The sequence below is a fragment of the Trichoplusia ni genome, chromosome 5 (assembly GCF_003590095.1).
Source record: "Trichoplusia ni isolate ovarian cell line Hi5 chromosome 5, tn1, whole genome shotgun sequence".
Taxonomy (NCBI): Eukaryota; Metazoa; Arthropoda; class Insecta; order Lepidoptera; family Noctuidae; genus Trichoplusia; species Trichoplusia ni.
In genome coordinates, this window is record NC_039482.1 from 9621057 (window position 1) to 9646821 (window position 25765).

Below are 25765 nucleotides of genomic sequence, written 5' to 3' on the forward strand. Positions count from 1 at the left end.
TCTTATGTGTTGTTATTATACTTTTTTTGTGATTAGCGGTATCAGTCGTGGTGCCTTGAGGCTCTAAGTACAAATTTCTAAACGGGGTTGCTAGTTCAATCGCGATGCAAGCCAGCTCTGATTTGAGTTTTTCGCAGTTATAAGACCTATGTAAATAACTCTTAAATATATGAAATATCATGCAAAAACTTGTTTTTCGGATGGGAAAATAAATCAAATGACTTCTTCCACTTTAAGTTGAGCTAAAGAGAGTGTCAGACTTCTACTGACTAGAACGCATGTTCCGTCCTTTGCCCTTTGCGTACCGAGACCACGGTAACCCTGTTGGGCAATCCCGCTGATCGTGAGGAAATCTGGATTTGAAATATTGAAATCTGGGTCGCCAACCTGCAGTGAACTCGTCGTCCCAGCTATATTGGGTACGGCTTTCTAGCATAACCGGAAGCTTCTAAATAACCTGGGCAAAACGAGACTCCATACTCAGACTAGTTGTCACACTATCTAGCTTCTGACTATCCGTAACTACTATCTTATAGCCAGTAGCCATATTATAATCTCCTTTATCTTATAACAATTTTCACAAAAAAAAACCGTCTTCAAATTAGTTTCAGTATTGCGTTTTTTGTAAAACTTTGTAAGTGCCCTTGAACATTATTTTTTTTCGAAATAGTTTTTATAACCTCTGTAGTGAGTACAGGCGTGATAATATGTTGTGTGATGGCGTAAACAATGCTTAGATATGCTATAGCAACAATTGCGGTTAATCTGCTGTTATTTATTGAAGATTTCCCCCGATTTCTACAAGATCCCATCATCAGATATTGAAATGGTGATAATGGGACCACACGGGAAGCACAAGCTTTCAAATAAAAAAAGAATCATGAAAATCGGTTCACCCAATCGCAAGTTACGAGGTAACAAAGTATGTAGGTAGGTACCGCTGTACCTCATGAATAAAATCTCGCTAAACCTGAATGTTTATGTTACAGAGGGCAAGAACTTGGCGACGTCTTATGAATGCAAGTTTATAGAGACGTCGGTGGGCATCAACCACAACGTGGACGAACTGCTGGTGGGGCTGCTCACACAGATCCGGCTGAAACAACAGCATGCGGAGAGAGTCAGGTAAGCGTGGCTGGGAAAGGGTAACTAGCTTATAAGTGGTAGACAGTGAAATGAAATCATTTAGTATGTAAGATATATCATCACTTTTACAGGTGCTTTTTTGCGAGCGCTGGAGGTGACATTTCCTATATTATACCATAATTTCCGTAAAAACAGTCCAGCCAGTAGTCCGCCTTGTAAAAATTGTACCTACTTCCACGACTGCCACAGTTTCTCTTTATATTTATATACGTACTTTATATCGCAACGTAACTGTTGTAGTCTTGAACTGATTGTGATTTATAAATTATGATTTTCGTAATTCATTTTTATACAAGCTGTGTGAAGTTATTTTCTATTTTCCGAAGGGTCGAGTATTTTCCATTTGAAATATTCCTTTTTTATTTATTACCCTGATTATATTGTCAGAAAGCGCAGCGGGTCCCGTAAGACGCGAGCCCGAGCGCGCTCCCCCGCGGCAGAGGAGACGCCGGTGCCGGCCGCGCCCGCCGCCAGCGCCTCCGCCGCCAGCACGCCGCGCAAGAGGACACGACTCTCCGCCAGCGTCAAGGTAACGACACAGTAGTTATACTAATAATAATACTTATTTATCATCAAACGATTTTCCTATCATATCAGTGTATTTCCATCAGAATACTCTGCCTTCAACCTTAGACGTCTTGCCGTACGAGTGCAAGACACTGAACTTTGGGAATTTATTCCTGACTATAACAATCACCTGCACGGACATTGACTGCATGGATATCCGAGTGGTTGGGGTCATCACGCCAAACCCAAAATGCGCGACGTATCCTTTGTTCGATCCCCGCGTAAGACAAGCATTTGTGTGATCCACGAATGCTTGATCTGGGTGTCTTCGTTCACGTGATTTATATATTTGAAGAGCATTTTTTTTCTTCATGTGTCATTCTTGTTTCTTCATCCCGTGTGTTTTCTTCCTTTAAACCAACCATCTTCATCCTTCAGGTCCGAGGTCTTCTAGGCCGCGTGTGGGCGCGTGACTCCAAATCCAAGTCGTGCGAGAACCTGCATGTTCTCTAGCACTCGGCCGCCGAGCCCGTCGCCTGCTTCCCATTCTTCGACTGCGCCGTAAGCTACACCTAAACTGATACTGTACTCGACTCAGCATGCAATTGGAGAACTAAAAGATTTGAACATCATATTAAAACTGACGAAACATGTCACTAGTAACGTGTCGATAATTCTTCATAATTGTATACTGTACATCCAGTTTGTATAATGAATACTTTTAATATGATATCCATTAGTGGCCCCATAGCAATCCCTGTAGCGAATTTACTACTTTATCGAATCGCATCTACTGTCTAAGATGGCGGGATAACGCCATCTATTGGTCAGTAGCAAAACTAATCTGTAGATTAATCAACACAGGTAAAATATTTAAAAGAATTTTAGTAAAATAATAATTCTTCAGACTCCTTAAAGTTTCAGAGCTTATAAATATAATAAAATGAACGAAGCTTGCTATGCTACACAAACTGTTAAAGAAATAATCGGGAAGTTGACGGATCGGCGATAAATAATAAATAAACAAATAAATTATAATAAATATGGGGAATATATTGGCGGACTGAATTTAAATATGGTAGTGAAAGAATAAACGTTTTGATTTTAAGTACATGGAAGGTTTTAAATTAGATGATCGACGATAGATGGCGGTATTTATATTAGAGGTATTTTTAACACAGAATAAAATTGTTTCAATTTCAATTTATAACTACAATAAAATTAAACATTCCCAACCGCCATAAATAATAAATATACAGAATAAAAATTAAAATTTATTTTAACACCGCCATCTATCGAAAAAAAAACTAAACCAAACCTTGTACTGTAGAAGTGGTAGATCGATTTATTTTTTCGAATTAAAAAATTGAAAAGAATTTTACGAATATCGTATTGATATTAAAAATAAAAACGACGGTATTATTCGTGTAGGTTAGTAAAGCTTATTAAAGTATTAGCTAACAAAATGAATAGAATTACAATATTATATTACTTGTGATCCCAGTGTCTCCTAATATTAATGTTTGTACTCCATTTAGATGTATATATGTACGTCATTTTATAACTATTATATGTGTGATTTGGAATAAGTATTGACAATTAAGTTGAATGTATCAAGAATAGTCATTGTCGGAAACTTAGCAATTTTACACCGTAGCGACATCTAGGAACAATTCTTTGAATTAATTTAAGTGTCTCATGTATGTTATCGTTAATTATAGGAATGAATATTCACTGTACATTTATTCTATGAATCAGACATATAGTGATTGTACTTACATTGTAAAAAATGTTATTACCAAACCCATTGTACTCTTCCAGTAACATTTAATCCATTTTCTACTATTATATGTCAACTTGCCGTCACAGATAACCTCTAAATAATAGTGATGATGACAATTTTGTTTGCAGTGTCCGTCTTGTAGTTTTTTGTATAATAATGGATACGTATTTTTTAATTTGTCCCGCAAACATGAATTGACCAAATTACAGTGAATGAAACTTACGCGTTACGTCACGATTAAGTATAAATTTTACTCTATCGTTACGTCACAAGCCCCCTCTCCTAAACTTTAAAGCAGTTAATCTTTGTAAATTCTCGTTTTTCTGAAAAAGGAAAAAATACGTACTGATACTTTTCAATTATCTAACTGAGGGACTAATGAGATTTTTTTCTTTTTATACCCAGTCATCATCCCTATTCTTATGAAACATTTTGTTTATTTAAGTTAAAATTTGGAAGGAGATTGGGAAGGGCATGTGTTATATGATTGGTTGAAAAGAATACGTTGGATGCAATATACCTGTCACAATAGGATATCGGATATAGGACTCGATCTGACTTTCGTATAATATCATCATCGTTCGGTTCATGTTTGGTACGCGAAAAATGTCTTCTATAAGATCTATTAAGAGGTTATCTTTGCTGAGGTACCTACTGTTAAAGATTTGGCAAAAGCAAATGGAGTCGCTTAATATTATAATTTGACCAGTAATAGGAAATAAATAGCCAATTATTTTTGAAAAGTAATAAATAAATAACATTTGGAAACGTTAATACAAAAAGTAACTGCGATGTGAATACGCGTTTAGCTGTCATCACGAAACAGCGGTAATGTCGCGCTAATGCGAAAAAGAAATGTGTTCTTTACAGCTCATGATTAATTTCATTCAAATTCAAATTTTGTAGGTAAACTAGAAGATATGAGTGAGTCAGAGCTTTTCTCAAGTCTTCAACAGTAACATAATCACAATATCTAAGTACATTATTATTAACGTAACTTTCGTAAGACGGATTCATAATTATATATTTAGTAAGGGTTTAATCACGCGTATTTATCGGGATAGCCACGTTAGCTCTTGACTAAGGACTCCGCTTGGGTTCTCAACTAGTCGGGCAATCCCGATAAAAACGCGTGAGAACACCGTTATTAAATAACAATTAAATACATTATTACTAGCCAATACATATACCTTAATACATTAATCATGTAAAATAATCTTTGTATTCATCATCAGAATTTATTCGAAGTTTAATTTTTACTGTTTCTCAAACTTTTATACAACGCTGTGTAGTATTTTTTTACTTACAAACAATTTCCCCCATTTATCACGAATAATTGTGGATTTTAGCTTCTTATTTTAATTTCAAGTGTTTCTAATTAGTCGTGCATGTAATGAGATATCATACCTTCATATATCAACAAATATTTGGGTCCATTGCTGCAAAATTTGGCGTAACGAATTAATTAAGGCACTTTGTTTGTAATACCTAGGAGGTAGAGTAGCGTGACGTTGTCTAAACTGCCGACAGATGGCGCTAGCGCTTGTCGCTTAGTGTAGCTTTTACAATAGGGTGATACCGTTTTGATAACATAGTTATTTTGCGCTGATAAGAACATATAAAATGGCGCTGCAGTCTAAAATGACTGAAATATTTACAAGAATATCAGCTACGATATTGGAAAAAGCTAAATGCTATAAAACGATGACGATTGGTTGAAGTTGTCAAATATTAACAGATTAACCGTTTGTTGTCATCAAGGAAACATAATGAGGTTACAAAATTAGCTGCATCTAAACATTTATTGGAAGAAGTAACGTAATTGACAGACAAAAAGAGTGAATCAACGCCAAACTAAAATATGGAACAGAAAAAATCGAATCCATCCAAAAATAGATTGCCAAAAAATATTATGAAAGGAGCAGGTTCCTCAATAGTAAGCGGTAGTTTATAGTTTATTAGTAAACCTGCATAGATGTTTTGTTCATCCTTAGACCTTAGGGCAACTAAACTGGAGGCGGTAGACCTTATTTCAACAATCATAAGAAGGCATTTTGAATGGCAGATACAAGTTATCGAAAAATGTAATTCCTTAATTTAATTAAGTGAAATATATTTTCCTAATTAAAACCTCAAAAATAATTTTTGATTTCGGATTTTGTCTAGCAAACAACCATGTCACGGGCATAAGTTACCCAGACTCTGACGAAAGCTAGTCCAACGCAGAAATCGAACTCTGTGGGTCGAATCACACGTACAGAGGGCTGCTTGGCGTGGTACAGTAAAAAAAATCTTTTTTTTTTATTATTAAAACTATACTGTAAACCCGAACTAAAGTCCTTCCAAGCGAGATATTATGGAAAATCTTAAAAGCATTGCTTTTTTTATGTCTTTTGTAAAGGAACAATATTATTTAAATAAGATATTACCGCCTCCAGTTTGCAGACCAATTTGAGACATCAAGCTGAATAGACAAGCCTAGTTAACTGCCTAGGAGTCTACCACCAGTCTAAAAGCAAGACTATTGCACGTGGGAGTGGGACAGCGTACTACACAGTAGAGCGGTTTCTCTTTCCCACAAAAACAATAATATTTCTTTTAGACGTGGCGGTCGTATAGGGCCCCAATTCTGCTATTTACAATGGCCGATGAATTAATGAAAATTGGTTTAAATTTGAAATTATTCCTATTCTCTTAAGCATTATACCAATAAAATAATTGAAAATTAATTGTATTGACCTTGAGTGTACCGTTCCACACTAAATTTCCAATTATTGTGCAGGAAAAATGCTTAAGAGAATACGAATAGTGTCGTTTTGAGCCACTTTTCATTCATTCATCGGCCATTTTGTATTGCAGAATAGGGGCCCTGATTCAGTTTGATCAGCCTTAGAATAAGCGATATTATTTCAAAAAATAGAACTTTTCAATTTCAGTGCCTGATATTCGATATAACATAATTATTTAATCCCTCCGTAAAACCTGTTTGCCTTATTTTATTAGTGTCATATTAATTTCATAGATGGCGCAAGGTGTGTTTATATGAAATTATATTAGCATTATTAATAATTATTAGTGGTTATAAGTGATTTAGATGTATTTTAAACTTCTCTACTTGGTGTTAAATTGTAATTCAGCATTGTAATATAAATAGAATTTTTGTGTTTGGTTTTTTGATCGACTGCCTGTATACATGAAGATTGCACTTTAAGTACCAAAAATATTGACACCAATGAAAGGTAGTTGATCAATGAAGCTAAATCATTATCTAAATTATTATGCGAGGAAGTCGTTTGACTGTAAAGTTGAATAATTTCCCCGTTTTTTTTTGTAACGATAATGTTAAGACATATTTATAATCCCAGGGTCCAAAATGAACACCAATCTCGCCTCTCACTTGGACTATCCTGGCCCATCCTAGACCTGTAGAACATCAGCAGTAGAGTTTAGTCGGTTAGGAGATTAGGATATGAACAGGTGGACTAAACTGAGGAACATGCATGCGTTATTTTTGGTTCCCCCATAACTATCAATTAATAAGGTATTTCCAAAAAAACATGTTTGGACAGGAAATAATTTTGTCTAAATAATAATAAACACAATTCTGACGTAACAGAATTCTTTTTATAACAAAGAAAAATTAATCTAATTCAAATGATTTCTCACTTTTTAATATTAAATTTATCATCTCTTATTAATTTTCATGAAATTTCATTTTAAAACGGGTCAGAATTACATTAAATTATGAAATACGAGAGGGCGTATCCAGGGAAACGACAATAAGGTATCGCAAAGTAGAAGAATCGTACCGTTTGACGTTTCAATAAAGAATATTAGAATTAGACTTGATTTATTTAGCTTAGCTTATAGACAAGAATGCAAAGAAGTTCAGTCTCTCATTAAATCATGAGTTTTATAAATAAAATTACATCTATAAGATGTCATATTATATCAAAAACCCATTCTGTGTCCCAAAAGTGTTTGCCCAAAAAGTCCACACAATCATATTTTATTTTCATATTTTGCGGTACATTCTCGCGTTGTAAAAACAACTTTAAGATATACACGTAAGGTTGACTTTGCGATGTGTATGTAACTCCCTGTTTTGTTGTAAATACAGTTTTTAAAGTCAGTTTTTATGAACTGGAGATTGTCATACATTGAAAGATTCTTATGAATCGACAGCTGAAGATCGTGATTCAAATCAGATGGAATAAGTTATTCATATTGCTTTCGTTTTAATTGACGCGTTAATGCTATAAGAGGAAATATGGTTAATGAAATTGGATACTAGAATAACAATCGGACGCAAGAACGATACATCGGTAACTCATCATCAGGTTCACCTTTTCTGTTCAAAATTATGTTGGGGTCGGCTTCCAGTCTAACCTTATGCAACTAAGTACCAGTGTTTTGCAAGGAGCGACTGCCTATCTGAGCCCCTCAACCCAATTATTTGGGCAACACTATACCCCTGGTTAGACTGTCAAAGATTTATAAATAACAGGCCTGGACCGAATTTAACGTGCTTTCCGAATCACGGAAGAACTCGTTATGACATACTTGGCCATGGTCATGCATTCACAGACCTAACGTTTCAAGTGTAGCTTATCCACTATAGATCGGTAAGTGCTGTTCTAAATTGTCCATTTGTCTCTGCATTATACTTGAAAAAGTGCGAAGACAGCACAACAGCTGCTAAGCATTCTTCAGTCAAGTCAGTTTATCGTTCTTGCATTCGGCTGTTACTAAGCTAATTCTACTGCTGCTCCCTTTCCTTTCCTCGCTTGCTTTGTGGAATGCTCACACTAGTGCAAGAATGACACTTTAGTGACATTCTTCACTAAGTCGTGACCGGACGATTACGAAACATGGGTTTCTAGGAATCAACGCGAATTGTAATTTATTTTGGAAGTAATAAACTTGAAAATGTGCAAAGAAAAGTCAACTGCAGTCAAAGCCAGATGAATTCCAAAGTTATTTAAAAGAAATCGCAAAGAAATTTCCTCTTCTTTTCGTATGGTTGATGCTGATACGACCAATTACTAAGATACCAGGCCTTAACAAACTCTTGGAAAATTCTCCGATGTGTTGGTTACCTTCGATGCTTTTTTTTCCATCATTTTTGTCAAGTGATTATGTCTTTGTAATACTAGACTACTATAATCTATACTAATATATAAAGCTGAAGAGTTTGTTTGAACGCGCTAATCTCAGGAACTATTGGTTCGATTTGAAAAATTATTTTTGTGTTGAATAGAAGGCTATAGGCTATTTAACATCACGCTGTGACTTAAAGGCGCGAAGATATAATGGAAAATGTGGAAAACACGGGAAAACTTCTAACCACGTGGACGAAGTCGCGGGCAACAAACAGCTAGTACTACTATAAATTCGAAAAGACATTGCGTACCAGGATTTGAACCCCAGCCCTTCGGCATGGCAGTCCGACGATCATACCACTATACTATCACTGAATATGAATATGGGCGCAGTGCGCACTGTGCCTATATTTAGTTCTAGTTATAGGTAAAATCAACAGCCTTGAAGATATGCTAAGATTTACATTAGACACGTACCTATCAACATTTACCTGAGTGTAAATTTCTCCCTATTGTTTCAGGGGAACTTTCACCAAAGATGGTGATTTGAAAGATTGTTTCTTTATATGTTGCCAGTAATCTTTAATAGTGAAACATTCGAACCATTTTTAAATCTTGTTTTTGCTTTATGTGTTGCCAGTCTTTTTGAATACTTGGCAATTTTTTACGATTTTTTTATTCGCGTCGAAATCCCATGTTTCGTAATATCGTTGTAGATCGTATTTACCTTAAATAGGATCACGCCTAATTATAATAATCCCATTGGACCACGTTAAGCAATATATATTTATATATTTGATAGGCCCATAGAATTTTTGTAGATGTAGCTTACTTTAGAATTTTATATTTAAATAGTAAATACCATAGCATCGATGTCTCCTTGTGAATACAAATTTGTGTGTGTTTGAAAATTATTCTGGATTTAATGTGTTATTATAACATTAAGTATTACACTTGATATTGTAAAAGTATTTGAATAAAAATGTAGAACAATCAATGTAAAGTGTAATTCAATATTTTTACAATGTCTTAAGTATCAAGTGTACCTATTATCAACAGTTAAAATAATTATCAATATCTATCCGTACATCAATTTAAGTCATTTACAGATAGTTTACTGTCGTTTTGTATAATAATAAAAGTTTTTGGAAATAATTGTACACAAATATTGTATGTTTGTCTATCTGCAAGGACAGTAATAAATAAGTTAGTTAAATTATAATTAATCTACTTAGTCAACTTCTAACAGATTTTTAACCATTAATATTTTCAGAAACTTTAAAGGAGTTTGTCTATCGGAATTTTCATTGATTAGATAAAGGTAAAAATGCGTGTCAAACTTTTTTTTTACTTTTTATAGCCAGTCGTCATCCCTTTTACCATTTGTCTCAGAAGATTCTTTCATTTTCGTCCTTGCAGATATGTCAAATAAAATGTTGATGTGTGTACCACAATCTCGTCACAAAAAAAAATATAAAATAATAAAAAATTAAATCGCCAATCGACTGTTTATCAGAATATCATTTTGAACTATAATATTATTATTAACATATCTGATATACACAATTTTCTGAAAACGTTTTACGCACAAAATATCAAGTACAGTTTTGTCGCTCAAAAAGAGTATTTTCTTTTCTTACTTTGATCTGTTTTTTTTTGGAATTATTGTGCAGTAATTGCTGTTTATATGTTGTTTAATGTAATTTCGAAATATATTCTGATGTTTTATTATATAAAAAATAAATAATGATGTTTTATTTATCTCTTAAGCAGATGACCCTGATTTAATCCTTCTGTGACGGGGGCTTTCACATAATATAATAATAATTTGCACAAAGACTCCCAGACTCAGAACAAGCACTCGTGGATCACACAAATGTTTGTCCTACGCGGGGATCGAACTTGCGACACGACGACGACTTGACCAACAGCCCATTATTGATTATGTAAACCTATTAAAAGTTATTAGGGCCACGTAAAAAAATAACAAATGAAAAAGCTAAAATTACATATAAAAATTTATTGTACTTTCATATAGTTTAATTATAAAATAAACTTATATAAAAAACATCTTAAAATTATAATATATCTCGCTACGGATGGGACATTGTTAGTCAGGCAATAAATAACTATAAAATTATTTATTTACATTTAAATTTGTCATTTGTAAAATCAATTTCTACAAAATTTCTTACAAAGGCATTCATGACTAAAATTTGTTCTTTTGGAGGTTTAATTTAAATTCCAATTAAGGAAGTGGCCTCAATCCGAACACTAGCACATCCTTTCGTCTAAGGCTGCACCTTAAAGTGGCATCAAGTCTGCCACTTTAAGGTGCAGAGGATACCGTAACTTAAGCAATAGTACAGTATTCGGATAGTATTGTTTTATCCAGGCCAGGCTTTCATGGTTGGGCCAAGGCCACTGTAAGGCACGTATAGGCCTGATTATAGGCCATTAAAAAATGTTGTCTTCATGATGATCAGAAGGTCTCGTTGTCAAACCACTGCCACATCTTAGGCTTGGTGTAGTCCAACTCGTACTCCTCACATTTCTGGCCCGTAATCCTGGATAACAGGTAGATAAACAAAATTTTCTAATTAGTATCAATCATTTCAATCACTTAGTAACGTGGACCTGAAATTCATACCACTCTTGACATTTGAAAAGATGTTCGTATCAAACGACTTGACATTTTTATAAAATAAAATGCGTGGCTTTGTAGGAAAAGGAGCATTCGTTGACCGTTGTAAAATTTTGACATTTGTATCAAACACATTTGAACAATCGTAGCACAACCGATATGCGTAGCACACTTGACATTCGTGCCATACCATTTGACATCTTTGCATTATCTTCTATTCATTGTCGATAATTGTAGCAAACTTGACATTTGTAGCACACTCGACATAATATGTATATTATATCAAATGTTAAGCAAGTCGACATCTCATCGCGAATTCGTAGCAAATAATTCATCCGTAGCAAACTTGGCAGTATGTTGGCACTATAAGTAAATTTGAAAATCAGATTCTCTCTCACCTGGTCTTCTTGACGCACTTGACGATGGGGTGCGCGTTGCGGAAGCACTGCGGCCCGAGGATGTTGAAGTAGGTGACGCCGATCTGCGCCGACACCAGCGAGTTGGTGCGGTGCAGGCACTCGCGGAACTTCGCGTCGCAACTGCAGTGGGATCTACAAACAAAGGGAGGAACTCGTAAATATTATTAAAATGTCAACGTTGATTTAATAAATGGGCTATCTCATCTATGCAGAGATTGTGTGCCACATTATTTGGCATGAAGGGAGTTCCGTCGCTGCGTAGGAGAGGGATGTGGTATGTTTTTTTTTAATTCTCCCGACGCACGAATAAGCATATATACATTTTTTTTTATAGAAAATACATAAGCGTAAAAAACATTGACATGTCAATGAACACCGGAAAAGTCAATTAAATATTTTGAACTGATTCTCTACTTAACCGTTTATGATTTAGAGTACATTTTGCAGTTCATTTCATGACGAATGTAGTCTTCAAAGGGGTCAAAATATCGGGTTACTACATTTCATAAGTAGGACATTAATAACGACAAAGTAAAATGTACTAATGTCGGAAAACGAGGTTTTCATAAAAAATCAATAATTAAAATAAATAAATATTCCACAACTTTCACACAACGCTATCTAGTCTCAAACTAAGCAGAGCTTGTATTATGAGTACTAGACAACTGATAAACATACTTATATATTTCTAAATACATACATAATATAGATAAAATGCTTTTAATGATTTCTAAATTTTTAACCTTCTTTTTCTTTAGTTTTATTTTCATCATTCGTCGTCATCAAAAGCACAATGACTACCGAATTCAATACCAATATAACTAGTGAACGTTTCCAATAAAATCAGCAAAAAAAGTGAAAAGCGATAATTAAATGAATTTGTAACAGCGAGCGGAGATAATCGCTGTGTTGGCAATCGCGGACTTCGGTACGAATTTAACAGTTATTTTAACTGTCTGACCAGTTTTGAGACCAAGACTGATGCTGTTATGGCATTGAGTTGTAGATACCCGCAATGTCGGTTCGTCTCGCAACCATTTCGGGCAAGACCGGAGCCCTTAATCATGAGCTGACGCGCTGGGGTTGCTGGTCAAAACTAGTCGGGCGATCCCGATAAATACGCGTGAGTAAACGGTACGAATAAACCGTTGCATCAATTAAGTATGAATCATTTTTCCGTGGAATCAAGTTTTTATACAAAAATATTTCCTTTTTTTAGATAATTACAAAATTTGGTTTTCTATGTTTATAAAATGTCAAGAACGCGGACCTTCCTTTATATATTTTTTAAATATACTTTGTTCTTATTGAAGGTATTTTTACAACAACCCTTACCACTGGGTAACCACCATTTACCAAACACCGGACCAGGAATTTATTGGGTGACTGATTTGTCTATTCAGTATGCGGAACCTTCAATGTCGAGAGTCTAACTCGCACTTGAAATTTTATTATTCACATATTTCGCTTCAACCCTAAAAGCAATAAAAGTCGACTAAACACGTGACTATACAAAGCTACAAGTAACGGTTCGCTTTCTCCGCGCATGCGCAGACGCCGGCGCTGCGCCGAGCGTTGCGCAAGAGTCGATTATCTAATGATGCAGATGTTTACCGCCACTTACTTCTCCATGGTTTTTATATGTATACCGTAATTACTGTGTATGAGTACCGTGGTAAGAGGTGTTTAATTTAATATAATAAAAATAAAATAATAATGTTTGGTAGAGCTTTTTGGGGTTCCACATATAAAGGTTAAATTGGAACCCTATCACTCAGGCTCTGCCGTCCGTTCGTCTGTCAATATCCAGGTGCTATCTCCTGAACTGTGATAGCTCAACTTTATCTCATGCTTACCTACAGTTCGTCATGTCATCACTAGCTTTTGCTCGCGGCTTCGACCGCCTGGCTATCGGCGAAATAATTCCCCTTTTTAACGCAGTCGGATAAAGCTAGCCTATGTGTTAATCAAAGGTTAGCTACCTCCATACCAATACTTTCATAAAAATCGGTCCAGGCTTTTGGTTGTGTAGAGGCAACAAACATACATATACACGCGAGCTAAAGTCAGTTCCTGGAAAACGGCCCATTTGAAATAAAAACTTTATGATTTTAAATAAGCTGAAATGTCAAAAATTGGACCAACACATTCAGTTTTCGAATTGTAAAAGTAAGAGGTCTAAAAAACAATAAATTTACAATCACAGACTAGTAATAAAACTTATTTTACAGTTACCACTTTATTAACCACAAAAACACATTGTCAACATCTCATAACATCGACAAAACACAAGTCAAACAATACTGCGGGTTCAATGGCCCGACGGCGGTTAATTAAGAGTATTATCCAATTTCCGCTAGATGGCGCTGTACGATGCGGCGTTATGGTTGCGCAAGCGATTGTTGCCAGATAATAAGAGGAAGCGCTGTTGTATAAGTGATTGGGTTTTCTTGATATTGGAGAAAACTGTGGAAAAGTTGGTTTTTGAATGTAAAATCTTCTTCATGTCTGCGTAACCTCTGATGGGTATAAGCTTTCGTGTATGTTGTTAGTTTAAAATCAAAATCAAAGTTTAGCTAAATTCTACTAAGACTATTTATTTTAGATCTGGCTTGATTGTTTGAGTCATTGAAAGTAATAGCTATGGATATCCAACCCAAACGTTATTGAAAGATTTTTTATTCAGTCTGAAATATTTTCTTCTATTTTTCGTTCTTTCACTGCTGATAAATTTACACCTCCATTTTGTTCAAAAAACGGTTTTAACGCGTTTACTTCCTATAATACCTCCTTCGCCTTATCTCTTTAGTATAAATTAAGTACCAAAGTTCATACATCTTCAACTTTCCTGCATGCATATCATTTTTCATGACGTAACGTGTTTGCAATGCTTGGCAACTTTGAAAAGGTCAAACATTTTCACATTCCTCTATGATTGCTACCGAGACAAGACAGGCTTCAACTTACATCCACTCAGGTAATCACTTATCGAGAACTTAAATAAGGCTTAACTTTGAACCTCTTCTGAATGTCAAAACTTTCGTAAAGCAGATTCATATAATTATTTAAAAGATCGTGATTAAAGACTCCTTTTTGACCCGAAACTAGTCAGGTGATTCCGATATATATGCGTGGGTAAACCGTTAAAAAGTAAATACTTCCAAAAGTGCCTTAATTACTTAAATTTAAGTTACAGACGACTAAAATGAATATTTGCCCTGTCTGCTTAATAGTCAAACCAACCTTTATACGCCCACCGCTGGGCACGGGCTTCTTTCCGTAGGGAAGGTATAAACATTGATCTCCGCGCTTGCTCACTGCGGGTAGGCGATATTAAATTCCAATCCTAACTTATATCTCCTTTACCATACGGATACCATACGGATACGAAGTCCCGCGCCACAACTAGTTTATCTTTACAAGGTCCATAAACTAATACTTGATATAAATTATTCGTTTTAACATATCCCGGATACAACCGCAGTAATCTGACCCAGTGTTCACCAAGTTACATAATTGTTAACCTGATAACTACTGGTTCTTAGGTATGCTAACCGGTTGGATCACAGCTGATCAGTACTGCCTGGTACTTAACGATACGTCTTAAAGTGATATTATTATAGTTGTAGAAACGTGACTTGAGCAGTGTCACGTAGAGCGCTGTCTCACTCCCACAAGAGTCAAGAGAGGCCTCCTTTTAGAATTGGTGGTATATCTGAGAATAATTTGAAAGTTTTAATTCAATTAGAATGTACGAAAGACTGGTATATTATCGATAGCGAAAAGAAATTAATAACTTAAAAACCAGGCCAAACGTTGCTTACCATTTTTGTTGTAACTTTTTGTCGTTATAGCGACAGCAGAAAAGTTTCAAGACTCTACTTATTATGGTTCATAATATATCAGCCCGAAGATAGACGAACAGACGGACACACCGCTAAAGGGTCAGAAGCTTAGCTTAAGTATTAATAACCCTTTATTATAAAGTAAAACGTTTAATTTGATTAATTGATGAAACATGATTGCGACGTCTGCAAAACGTCGACATGTGCCAATATTGTCCAGTAGCGTCTATCGCGAATCAATCGCTATATTCAATTTATCGACACCGAAGTTAAGCAATATTGCTCACCCGAGCTGAACGTTGCAAACAAAGTTACAAAGAACAAAAACAAAGGAAAATAACTCTTATGCCTATAACAATAAGGTTTATAACAACTGCATTTGTAAGTTTTTGACGTAGGATGTTAGTGGCGTCCGCAGGATTTGTTCATTTCACTGGTATTAGGAAGTTTCTAGAAGTATTACGTTTCGTTTTATAATTAGTTCGAAACTGTTAATAGCCTCGCATCTTTTTTTCAGTGTTAAGTCAGACTTTCATAATAACTGATTATTTGAAAACATCGTTATGTTGATGTTCCTCGTTAAAGTTAATATAACCGGTCAAATGTAAGTTAGACTCACGAGAGTGAAGGTTTTGGACAAATAAGCTAAACAAAAACGAAATACGAAATAAAAAGTGAATATCGCATTTATGACCGGATCAATCTTCGCTTAACCCCGACTATTATTTTTACTTTTTCGTCTCTTCTAAAATCACCTATGTAACTTTGAACTGTATAGTTATCACGGTTCATGAGTTATTGTCTGGTGGCAGACGGACGGACTACGGAGCCAAGCCTTCCGTTTTTGAACTTTGGGTACAGAATCCAATAAAATGTGTTACGTTGAAAAGATGACCTAAATTCGTTAATCTGTGCCCTTGTGAAGATAATATCGACGCAATTTATCCCAAATTGGTGACTCCATTGAAAAATAACAAAACCCAAGGTCTCATTATTTCATAACTCTCATACTACAGTTAATATGCAAATAATATAATATCGGAAACGATCAAAACAACGTAATTATATTACAACATTGTAATTTTGTTAGATCATCAAGTCCATAAAGGTAGTTTCAAAACTCATGAAACATTTGTGAAACTTTAGATATTTTTGAATTAACCTTACAAAAAAAAACCAATATACAAGTTTGTATAAAAACTAGTTGAACTCAATAAAAAAATAATGATGAAAATTTGACGAAAAGTAAGACCTAGTAGTCAAGTGTTAAAGGTCAAGGTGTGGCGCGATGGGACGCAGGTTCGATCCCCGCTGAGGACAAGTATTTTTGTGATCAACGAATGCTTGTTCCGAATCTGGGCGTCTTTGTACATGCCACTTGAATGTTTGTCAAGCTCCCCGTTACACAATGACGCTATGCAATCATATATAATGATAATTGCATAGACCGGGATTCATGTTTTTTTTAATAAAAAATAGAAAATTACAAAAAAAAGCAAAATACTCTAAGGTTAGCAGTCAAACTAATTTTAAACTTTATCTTTTTCAAAATAAAGTCTACTATTGTATACGCTTCTGTACAGTGACTAAAGTACATTTCCCATTAAAAAGCTACAATGAATGAGAATGAATGAACGAGTTCAGTGAACCTGTTGTCTTCGCGTGTTAGTTGTACACTTTCCGGGAATCCATCACGCAACTACTACACTAGAAGTACACGCGTAAACTAGACAACATACGCAGAAGGTTAAGTCAAGGCTGTTCTTCAAAATGAAAAATGACATTTCTGAAATATTTTTACTGTTATAAGGCATTTTATATAATACCTACGACCAAAACACAAAATATACACACAATTATTAAAAATACAAAAATATATAGTTGTATTTTTTTGAGCTTTGTATGCCATATTGAGCTTAGTTTGCTTGAATAAGCTACTTTAGAATATAATACAAATTATGTGCACTTATTATGATGATGATGATATTGTTTTGAGTATTAATTTTGGAAAAAATAAATAATGTTGACATTAAATGATAATAAAACTAGCAATCAAAAAGAGGTGGCCAAAAAGAGATCTTTGTCTATTAAACCAAAAGATTTATTGTGCTATTAAATTCAAAAAAGACAATTTTGATTAAGATTACGATAAATCATAAGTAATAAGCAAATCGCGTTACTCTTCCATATACGCGTACTTAACTGCAAAAGCGTGTCTCGTGAACCTTCTGACTGTCCTCTATATACACGCAGTAGTAACCTTGAATGGCGCACAAGAGCAAGCGGAGCGTGAACGCTTGGATGTGACCCACTAACCAATTGTGGCTTCCACCGCGGTGCTCTATACACTGCATTAAAACAATAACTAGTACTGTTGTATAAGAAACTAGCTGTTGCCCGCGACTTCGTCCCCGCGGGTAGAAGATATAAGTTATGATTTATACCTGCCCTGTTTTTTTCATATTTTCCAGTGTATCTTCGCTCCTATTAGTCGCAGCGTGATGGTTTACAGCCTATAGCCTTCCTCGATGAATGTTCTATTCAACCCAAAAAGAATTTTTCAATTTGAACCAGTAGTTCCTGAGATAAGCGCGTTCAAACAAACAAACAAACAAACTCTTCAGCTTTATATATTAGTATAAGTAAGTATATATAGATTATCATGCAAATGTGAAGTAATTGTACCTATTGTAAGATCTTCTTAAGCTTTGAGTTAATTTAAGTTATTGGACACTGCCATTTTAGTCATAAAGACTATGCCACCTTAGGTTGCTGTGCCCAAGTTAAAATAAAATTCGACCTGGTATAAAAAGAAAATCTATTCATATTGAGGATAGGTATACATATATAGGTAATCGCGCCTCGGTATTAGCATACAGAGGAGTCGTTTCTCTTAGTCCCAGAGGTTGTAAGCCTCAACGGATTTGGTTTCGGCCTTGAAGCTATCCCGTGAATTAAAAGATATACAATAGACAATTCAAATTCTAGACACACTATTGTGATATCTCAAAATAAGGTCTAGGAGTAAAAGAGACTCAAAGATTTAACGACGTCATAATTTTACGCAAAATATACCCAAACGTGACGTCATAAGATATTTGAATTACTGTATGATGATATGTTACCAGTCAGATATCATTACATATTACAGTCTTGGCATTTAGGTAATGTTCTCACCCACACACATATTACACACAATCACGGTCATCGTAATAATACCTTTGTGTAATAATTTGGACGTAAACAGCAATAAATCAATATAACCGCAGAATAATTGAGAAATGTATTGGCTTGAAGTTAACACTGAGTTTAGTAATATGACCTTAACGTGTTACTAAATATTACGATACTAAGTATATGCGTCTTATTCTGATTCACCAACTTTTTTTTGGTTTCCGTCTTTTGCCCTCGACGTGGGTTGACGCAGGGCCCACATTTTTATGTGCCTTTCGAAACGCGGAAGCTGTCATATCTACATAAACGTCTAAAACGCACGCATATTTCAAAAATTTTGTGCGTGCCTTAGGATCGAACTTGAGACCTTTGACTTGGCTGTCCTGTGCTCCACTATTCTACTACAATGTGAAACTATATACTTCCAAGGTAATCTTTTCCTTTTCTTTAGGGGTGAAAACGCTAATAATTCAACACTATCTCACTCTACTAGCTTTCTTTCTTTTCTTTCTTTCTAATATTTTGAAATGGAAAAGAGGTGATGCGAACTTTCCAAACCTATCTCCTAATTGTTATTTTTAAACATCTCTTACAACTCGCTATTGGTTCATTATTAGAAAATATCTGGAGATTTCGCAGCTATGGATCAATTTATTTTACTCCAGTGCGCACGATTACTGCTCTGGTGAAAGACGGCAACTGCCTTCAAGCTCCAACTGTTAATTGATCAATGGTTTTATTTTTCACTTAATCTATTGTCAGTCGGTTATAAAGTATTTTACATAAATCCTATTTGTACATCAATTACAAAGTTACAATTGATAACTTTCTGGTGTGACACATAGATTGCGAAGTCATAGGTATAAATCTCAAACACCAATGCCTTTTTAGAAATCATGATTGCATTAGTATTATTACTTGCTGAAACGTTGAAAAAAGAGTTACGCTATTGTGTTTTTCAAAGGTATGATAAAATCACGTTATTTGCCTAAGGGCGCTTTAACACCAGATTGAATATATACTTTAAATTTATCTATTTTAAACTCTACATTATAAAAAACTATCCTACTCGTATTATGTACGTACCCACTATAAACAACACCTGATAACGGTCTAGGTAACAGCGAGTTAAATATTTCACACCTCATTATTCATTTTCTCACAAAGAAAAAAGTGAAGCAACAAATACTGCGCGTAATCACCGCATTAGGCGCTGCACAAACGTGGACACTTTTTGTTGCCGACACGAAATACCATCAGAGGGAGAGAGAGTTGCTGATGGTGATCGGACACATTCACCCTGATACTTGGTTTATGACGGCAAACTAATTCTTTAGAAATCAATGATGATATATGTGTGTTTATGTTTTCAAATACGACTCCCGCAGTAAGGCATTACATCCTTGTTTTGCAAGGTTTTTATAAAATTCAGGTCACATGCACAAAGACACACAAATTCAGAACAAGCATTCGTGGATAAAATGCTTGTTAAAACGCGGGGATCACACTCGCGTCGCGTACCGTGGGTTTGGCGTTATAACCTTTACCACTCGGCTCTCCATGTCCGGTCCTACGCGGGGACGGAACCAGAGGCATCTTGCACTCTGTAAGTTTGGCGTGATGACTTTTACCAGTCTATTAATTTTATCGGTAGCTTTCATTAATCAGAAGACACAAAAGTGTCCACGTTTGCGCCCGACCTTAGATAGCGCACGCACCGATTACCGCAGGCAGCGGCGATGCGGGCGCCAACCGAGGTCCTTAATGTCATAGCAACTAGTTTCAACTTGTTTGCATAAACTGCCTACTGTCTGGTGGCACATGGGTAAAGCCGCAAGTTTTACGATGTATTCAATTGTATGACGATATTGAGAGTGAAGAAATGGCCGTAAATGAAATAATTTTACGTGTTTTTTGCAGTTTTCACAGATATTTACGAAAAAGTCGAATTTTAATTGTTCAATATTTCAATATGCAAATAAACTTCGATGAGCTCGTGTCAATAACTTTCTACCATCACTTCTTAATGTTTTTAATCGTTTAGTTTTATAGTTTATAGCGTGATAATAATAACACTTTGCCGGCCATTTATTTTTTTGTGTTTGTTTTCACTTCCAATAAAATAAGCAGATATTTCGATACATTCGGTTTACAGAAAAACAAAAAACCAGCATACCGTCCGATGTCTATATAACCGTCGGTAAAAGAACAAAACGACATTAAAACTTCATAGTTTCCGAACATTAAAATGAATTGCATAATACCCATAGTATGTATGTAATAAGTCATAAACCGACTATTAACAACAGAAATATATTTTACATTTTCTGATTCACAGAGATATATCTTCATTTATTATTGTTATTAAATGATGTAACGGTTTACTCACGCGTATTTATCGGGGTAGCCCGACTAGTTTCGGACCCAACCGGAGTCCTTAATGATGAGTAGACGCGCGTCTGCTCATGATTAAAGACTAAATACGCGTGACTAAACCGTTACATCATTTAATAATGAATCAGTCTCACGATAGTTATTCTGTATTATTGTTGTTTATAAAAACGGCTTCCGTATTAACCCTTGTGTCGCGGGGGGTTTTACAAACTTCAAGTCACACCCAGGCTACTACGAGGGCATCAATTCCGCGACATGTCGCCCTTAGCGGGTTTAGCCTGGCATCCTCAACCACTCTATCTATGCAGTCAAAGTTTTTCGTTAGTCATCATTGTTTTCAGGATGTGTAGGGAGTTTGTCCCATTTTTGAGCCAGAAATAAACTTTCTATGATCAAAAGAACACTGGTAATAGGGATGATGACAATTTTTTTTTGCAGTGACCGTCTTATAGATTTTTGTATAATAATGGATACGTATTTTTTAATTTGTCCCGCAAACATAAATTGACCAAATTACAGTGAATGAAACTTACGCATGACGTCACGATTGAGTATAAATTTTACTCTATCGTTACGTCACAAGCCCCCTCTCCTAAACTTTAAAGCAGTTAATCATTGTCAATTCTAGTTTTTCTGAAAAAGGAAAATATACGTGTCTCATACTTTTCAATTATCTAAGTGAGGGACTAATAAGATTTTTTCTTTTTATACCCAGTCATCACCCCTATTCAAAGATCTTACCTGGTGAACAGTCCAGTGTTGGTGAGTCCATACTTGGTCTCTCCAGCCTTGATGTAGAGCTTGCAAGCATCATGCTGGCGGCAGCAGGTGTCCGTGAAGAAGAACAGCCCCAAGTCGCTGGAGCGAGCCGTGGCCGAGCGCCCGTCACCACACCAAACCGTGCCTGGGAAATAGTAAACATAGGAATGATAATTATATAGTCTGAGGGTAAGTATTAGCTAAGAACAAGATGCTAGTGGAGATGTATAGGTAAAAATGTCCTGTACATAAAACTAAGTGTAATTTTTTCTATTAAGAAAAAATAACTAGTGCGCTGCTTGAAATTTTGTCGCGCTTTTCTGGTAGACAAAAAAGTACTTGGAAGTAACGAATTGAATCCCACTCCCTTCCCCGAGTGAACGGGAGCTCATGAAGATTTCCGCGCATTACCAAAAAAAAGGTGTCTTTTCTTATCATTGTCTGAGAAAAGAATAACTGGGATTGTTGTTCTTTTCAACGTAAATTCACCCTGTAACTTTTTATTTTTCTTTTTTAGGCACTGTAATTCAATATTCACTGCCGGACAATGTCCGAGTCCTTTGCATTTTTTCACAAAACCTTATCCAAACCAATTTTCCAAGATAATGTTGATATCTTAACTCTTACCAGGATAAATAGCCTGCACTCTGTCCTTAAACGTGTCCACGACGGAGTTAGCGACGTTGGCGACGCTGGTGACTCCTGAGGCCAGGCTGGTGATGAAGCCGCGGTCGTTGTCCAAAGATCCAATGTCCCTGACCCCGGCCATCAGCTGGCTCAGAGGCTTGCTGATGCCAGACGAAATAGTCTTGAGGATACCTCGTCCAAATTGACCTGGGGTAAATGGTGTATTAAGTTAATTTGGGAAAAAAATAGAAAATGCAAAATAGTAGTCAGGTACTTTGGTCTGGGACAAAATTAATTGCTACACATTGCCACGCACCGGCAAAAACGCGGGAGACTTTGCACGGTGGTTCAGGTTTAGTCAATAAGAGTCTGACACTATCCGTCCTCCCCTGAGGAGGTGGGTGTCAGAGAGGATTCGCCCACGTTACAAAACAAAAGGTTTTGTACCCCGCGACCTTGCTGTATTAACTCATGACTAAAGACTCCGAAACTAGTCGGGCAATCCCGATACGCGTGAGTAAAACGTTGCATCATTTAATAGTACTTTGGTCTACTGTTGTCAAACCACCTTTCGTCTGAAAGTAGTAGTTACTATTTTCTATACATATAGTTTTGACATACAATAAGCATCTCAGGATAGTTAAGGTATTGTATAAAACTAAAGGTAACACTTAAGTAACGAACAAATTATGAATATGAACGCGTGTATTACTCGCAACGTGTGATATATTGCATGTAATTTTGTTTCCTTCTTTAACTGTCATAGCTATTTTGTTTAAAAGCCTCTAAAGTCGACACCAACGCGTAATATAATAATAGTTGGAAAACATAAGCAAGTTACCACATCCAAAACGTTAAACGAAATTCCATTTGTGTTGTAATCTCTGTTTCACGCACATTTTATGCATAATTTATTCAACTTTTTTTGCAATAACGTGGTGTATTTTTGTAAAATGATTCACATTTCTAAAAATACAATAAACTTTATTCAAATGTTTAAAAATCTAGATTTTTAATTAGTTGAATATTGTAATAGATTAAATTGAAATAAATTAGAAATTAAATTACATATAAATAAATTCAGATCTTATTTAAAACTGGTTTCCGCATTTTCGAGTTAATAAGATGATATTAAAATAAATAATAAGTAGTATCGAAATAGCTTTGAAACAAAAAATGATAATTTCAAAATTAAATATTTAGAAATTGAAAATTACACAGATCAAGTTTTTTCCATTAATAATAGATACACTAATATTTTTTACCTGCACCTAACGACTTCCAAATATATCTGAGAATATATATTTATTTATTCCTAAGTAGAAAAAAGAGTAAAAAAAGATACTCATAATAAAACAATACACAAAAATATTATCGGCACATTATTATAAACTTAAATTCGAGATTCTTCTGAGTTTTTTTCCCTTTCATTCGCACTTCTACAAGTAACAAATGAATAAATGGCCAATGTATTAATCTTGTATTACGTAATACGCATCTCAGAGAGTTACGCATATTTTAATTTTAAACCTTTTTTATATGACGCAACGGTACATTTTCATTTGTCCTTGAAGCCGAACCTTGTTTTAAGATGGCGGGCTGTTCCATTTATTTGAAAGCCTACATTCACTAAATTACAAAACCTTTTGGAATGCTATCTGGACTACATTTACGTAAAAATGTGAAAAGGAGTATCGAATACATTACAAAAATAAATGCAAAAATATGCAAAATAAATATTTAGAATTGTCTAATCGGAATATGGCTAAAGACACAACTATTAACTAGAAATATTTTCGATGAATGCATGGTCAAATAACCGGAAAAATTATTTGGACCTAAACAAAATACTTGCTTTCGTAATAGTAACAAAATTTTATCTCTCCAACCAAGCCTTTAATACTAAGTTGGACTCAACTGTCAGTATTATCTGATTCAGCTGATAACCACTGAAATAAAACCTATAATAATCTGACCTCCACGACCCCTCTTACTGTTGAGACAAAAAATTGACGAAACATGGTAGAAAAATTTACCTCACCAAAATGATACATTCTAACATTTACGAAGAGAATTCACACAAACATTTAATTGCTGAACTCCAAACTGGAGTCATTTAAACAAATGGTTACATACATTAATGATAATAAACGGCTTAACATCAGTTTCTCATACGAACGCGACTGAAGTATAATAAAGTTTAGATAATCTTAATACATCTTGTTTGCAGTCTGACCCTGTTTCACGACGGATTTGTAGAAAATCCCACGATCTGTTGATTGTAATTAATAGTAACTCTGGCAGGGTCGTTATTTATTTTCTAGGTGCAGATGCAAAGGAATTTGTATAAAACAGTTATATCCCTACAAATGAAGATTAAGGTTTTAATCTAAAACAGTTAAAAGATAATTTAACTTTTCACATTTAATTTAACACTAAATCATTAAAATAGCTAACTTAGATTTTTAATAAGTTTATTAAGACTGTAACGGTCAGTCGAGATAATTCTGTCTGCAGTCTTACTAAGGATTACTAAATCATTCCTAAGACATTGATAGCCATAGAAAACAAAAGAAGGAATATATGAATTTTATATTTTAATACCCATAACTGTAAAAACTTCCAGCCTCACAACTTTTAAACGGCTCAACCGAGTTTTATCAAACATGTCTAACAACCATAATTCACCTTTAAAGCAAAACCAACAATTGAATTCATGCCAGAGACAGACAGACAGAAAGAAACGTCAAACTCATAACACCCCAATTAAAAGAAATAAAAAAGATTTTGAATACGATACAAATGAATTCGCAAGTTTCACTATTCGTCTCGCTCGAACTCTACATCTATTCTCTAAACTAATGTATAAAGCTGAAGAGTTTGTTGGTTTGAACGCGCTAATCTCAGGAACTACTGGTTCAAATTGAAAAATTCTTTGTGTTGAATAGACCTTTCATCGACGAAGGTTTTAGGCTATATGTCATCACGCTGCGACTAATAGGAGCAAAGATACAATGGAAAATGTGGAAAAAACAGAGCAAGGATAAATCATAACTTATATCCTTTAACCACGCGGACAAAGTCGCGGGCAACAGCTAGTAACAAGCCTTATATTCGAACAAGATAAATACTAGTGCTGTGACAGTCAACAATGACCAGACGATCAGTGTCGTTATCAAAGGCGTGTATCCGATTGACCATCGCACGACGAGGTATTTGTGATCTTAACGGATGTGTTTCCGTGCATCAAGAGAACGCTCGTAAGGATTGATCGTGAAGTATTTAGTGAAACGAATTAGAATTGTTTTGCCTAAAAAAGCATCATCCTAGCCTTTTCCCAACTATGTAGATGTCGGCATTCAGTC

General features: G+C 35.2%; 2 protein-coding genes across 6 annotated transcripts in view; one reads left to right on the forward strand and one right to left on the reverse strand.

The window, feature by feature from the left end:
• Positions 1-3616, forward strand: part of LOC113494407 — a 187635-nt gene extending 184019 nt beyond the window's left edge. For all 4 annotated transcript variants that reach the window (XM_026872726.1, XM_026872725.1, XM_026872727.1 and 1 more), the window contains 3 exons: positions 990-1125; positions 1534-1675; positions 2092-3616. In XM_026872726.1, coding sequence (XP_026728527.1) covers positions 990-1125; positions 1534-1675; positions 2092-2166 — 353 coding nt within the window. In that variant the 3' untranslated portion in view covers positions 2167-3616. The remainder of the gene's footprint in view (positions 1-989; positions 1126-1533; positions 1676-2091) is intronic.
• A 6778-nt stretch (positions 3617-10394) lies between these two features.
• LOC113494410 overlaps positions 10395-25765 on the reverse strand; it is a 31953-nt gene continuing 16582 nt past the window's right edge. For both annotated transcript variants that reach the window (XM_026872731.1, XM_026872732.1), the window contains 4 exons: positions 22401-22607; positions 21756-21918; positions 11581-11733; positions 10395-11105 (listed from right to left, as the gene is read on the reverse strand). In XM_026872731.1, coding sequence (XP_026728532.1) covers positions 11021-11105; positions 11581-11733; positions 21756-21918; positions 22401-22607 — 608 coding nt within the window. In that variant the 3' untranslated portion in view covers positions 10395-11020. The remainder of the gene's footprint in view (positions 11106-11580; positions 11734-21755; positions 21919-22400; positions 22608-25765) is intronic.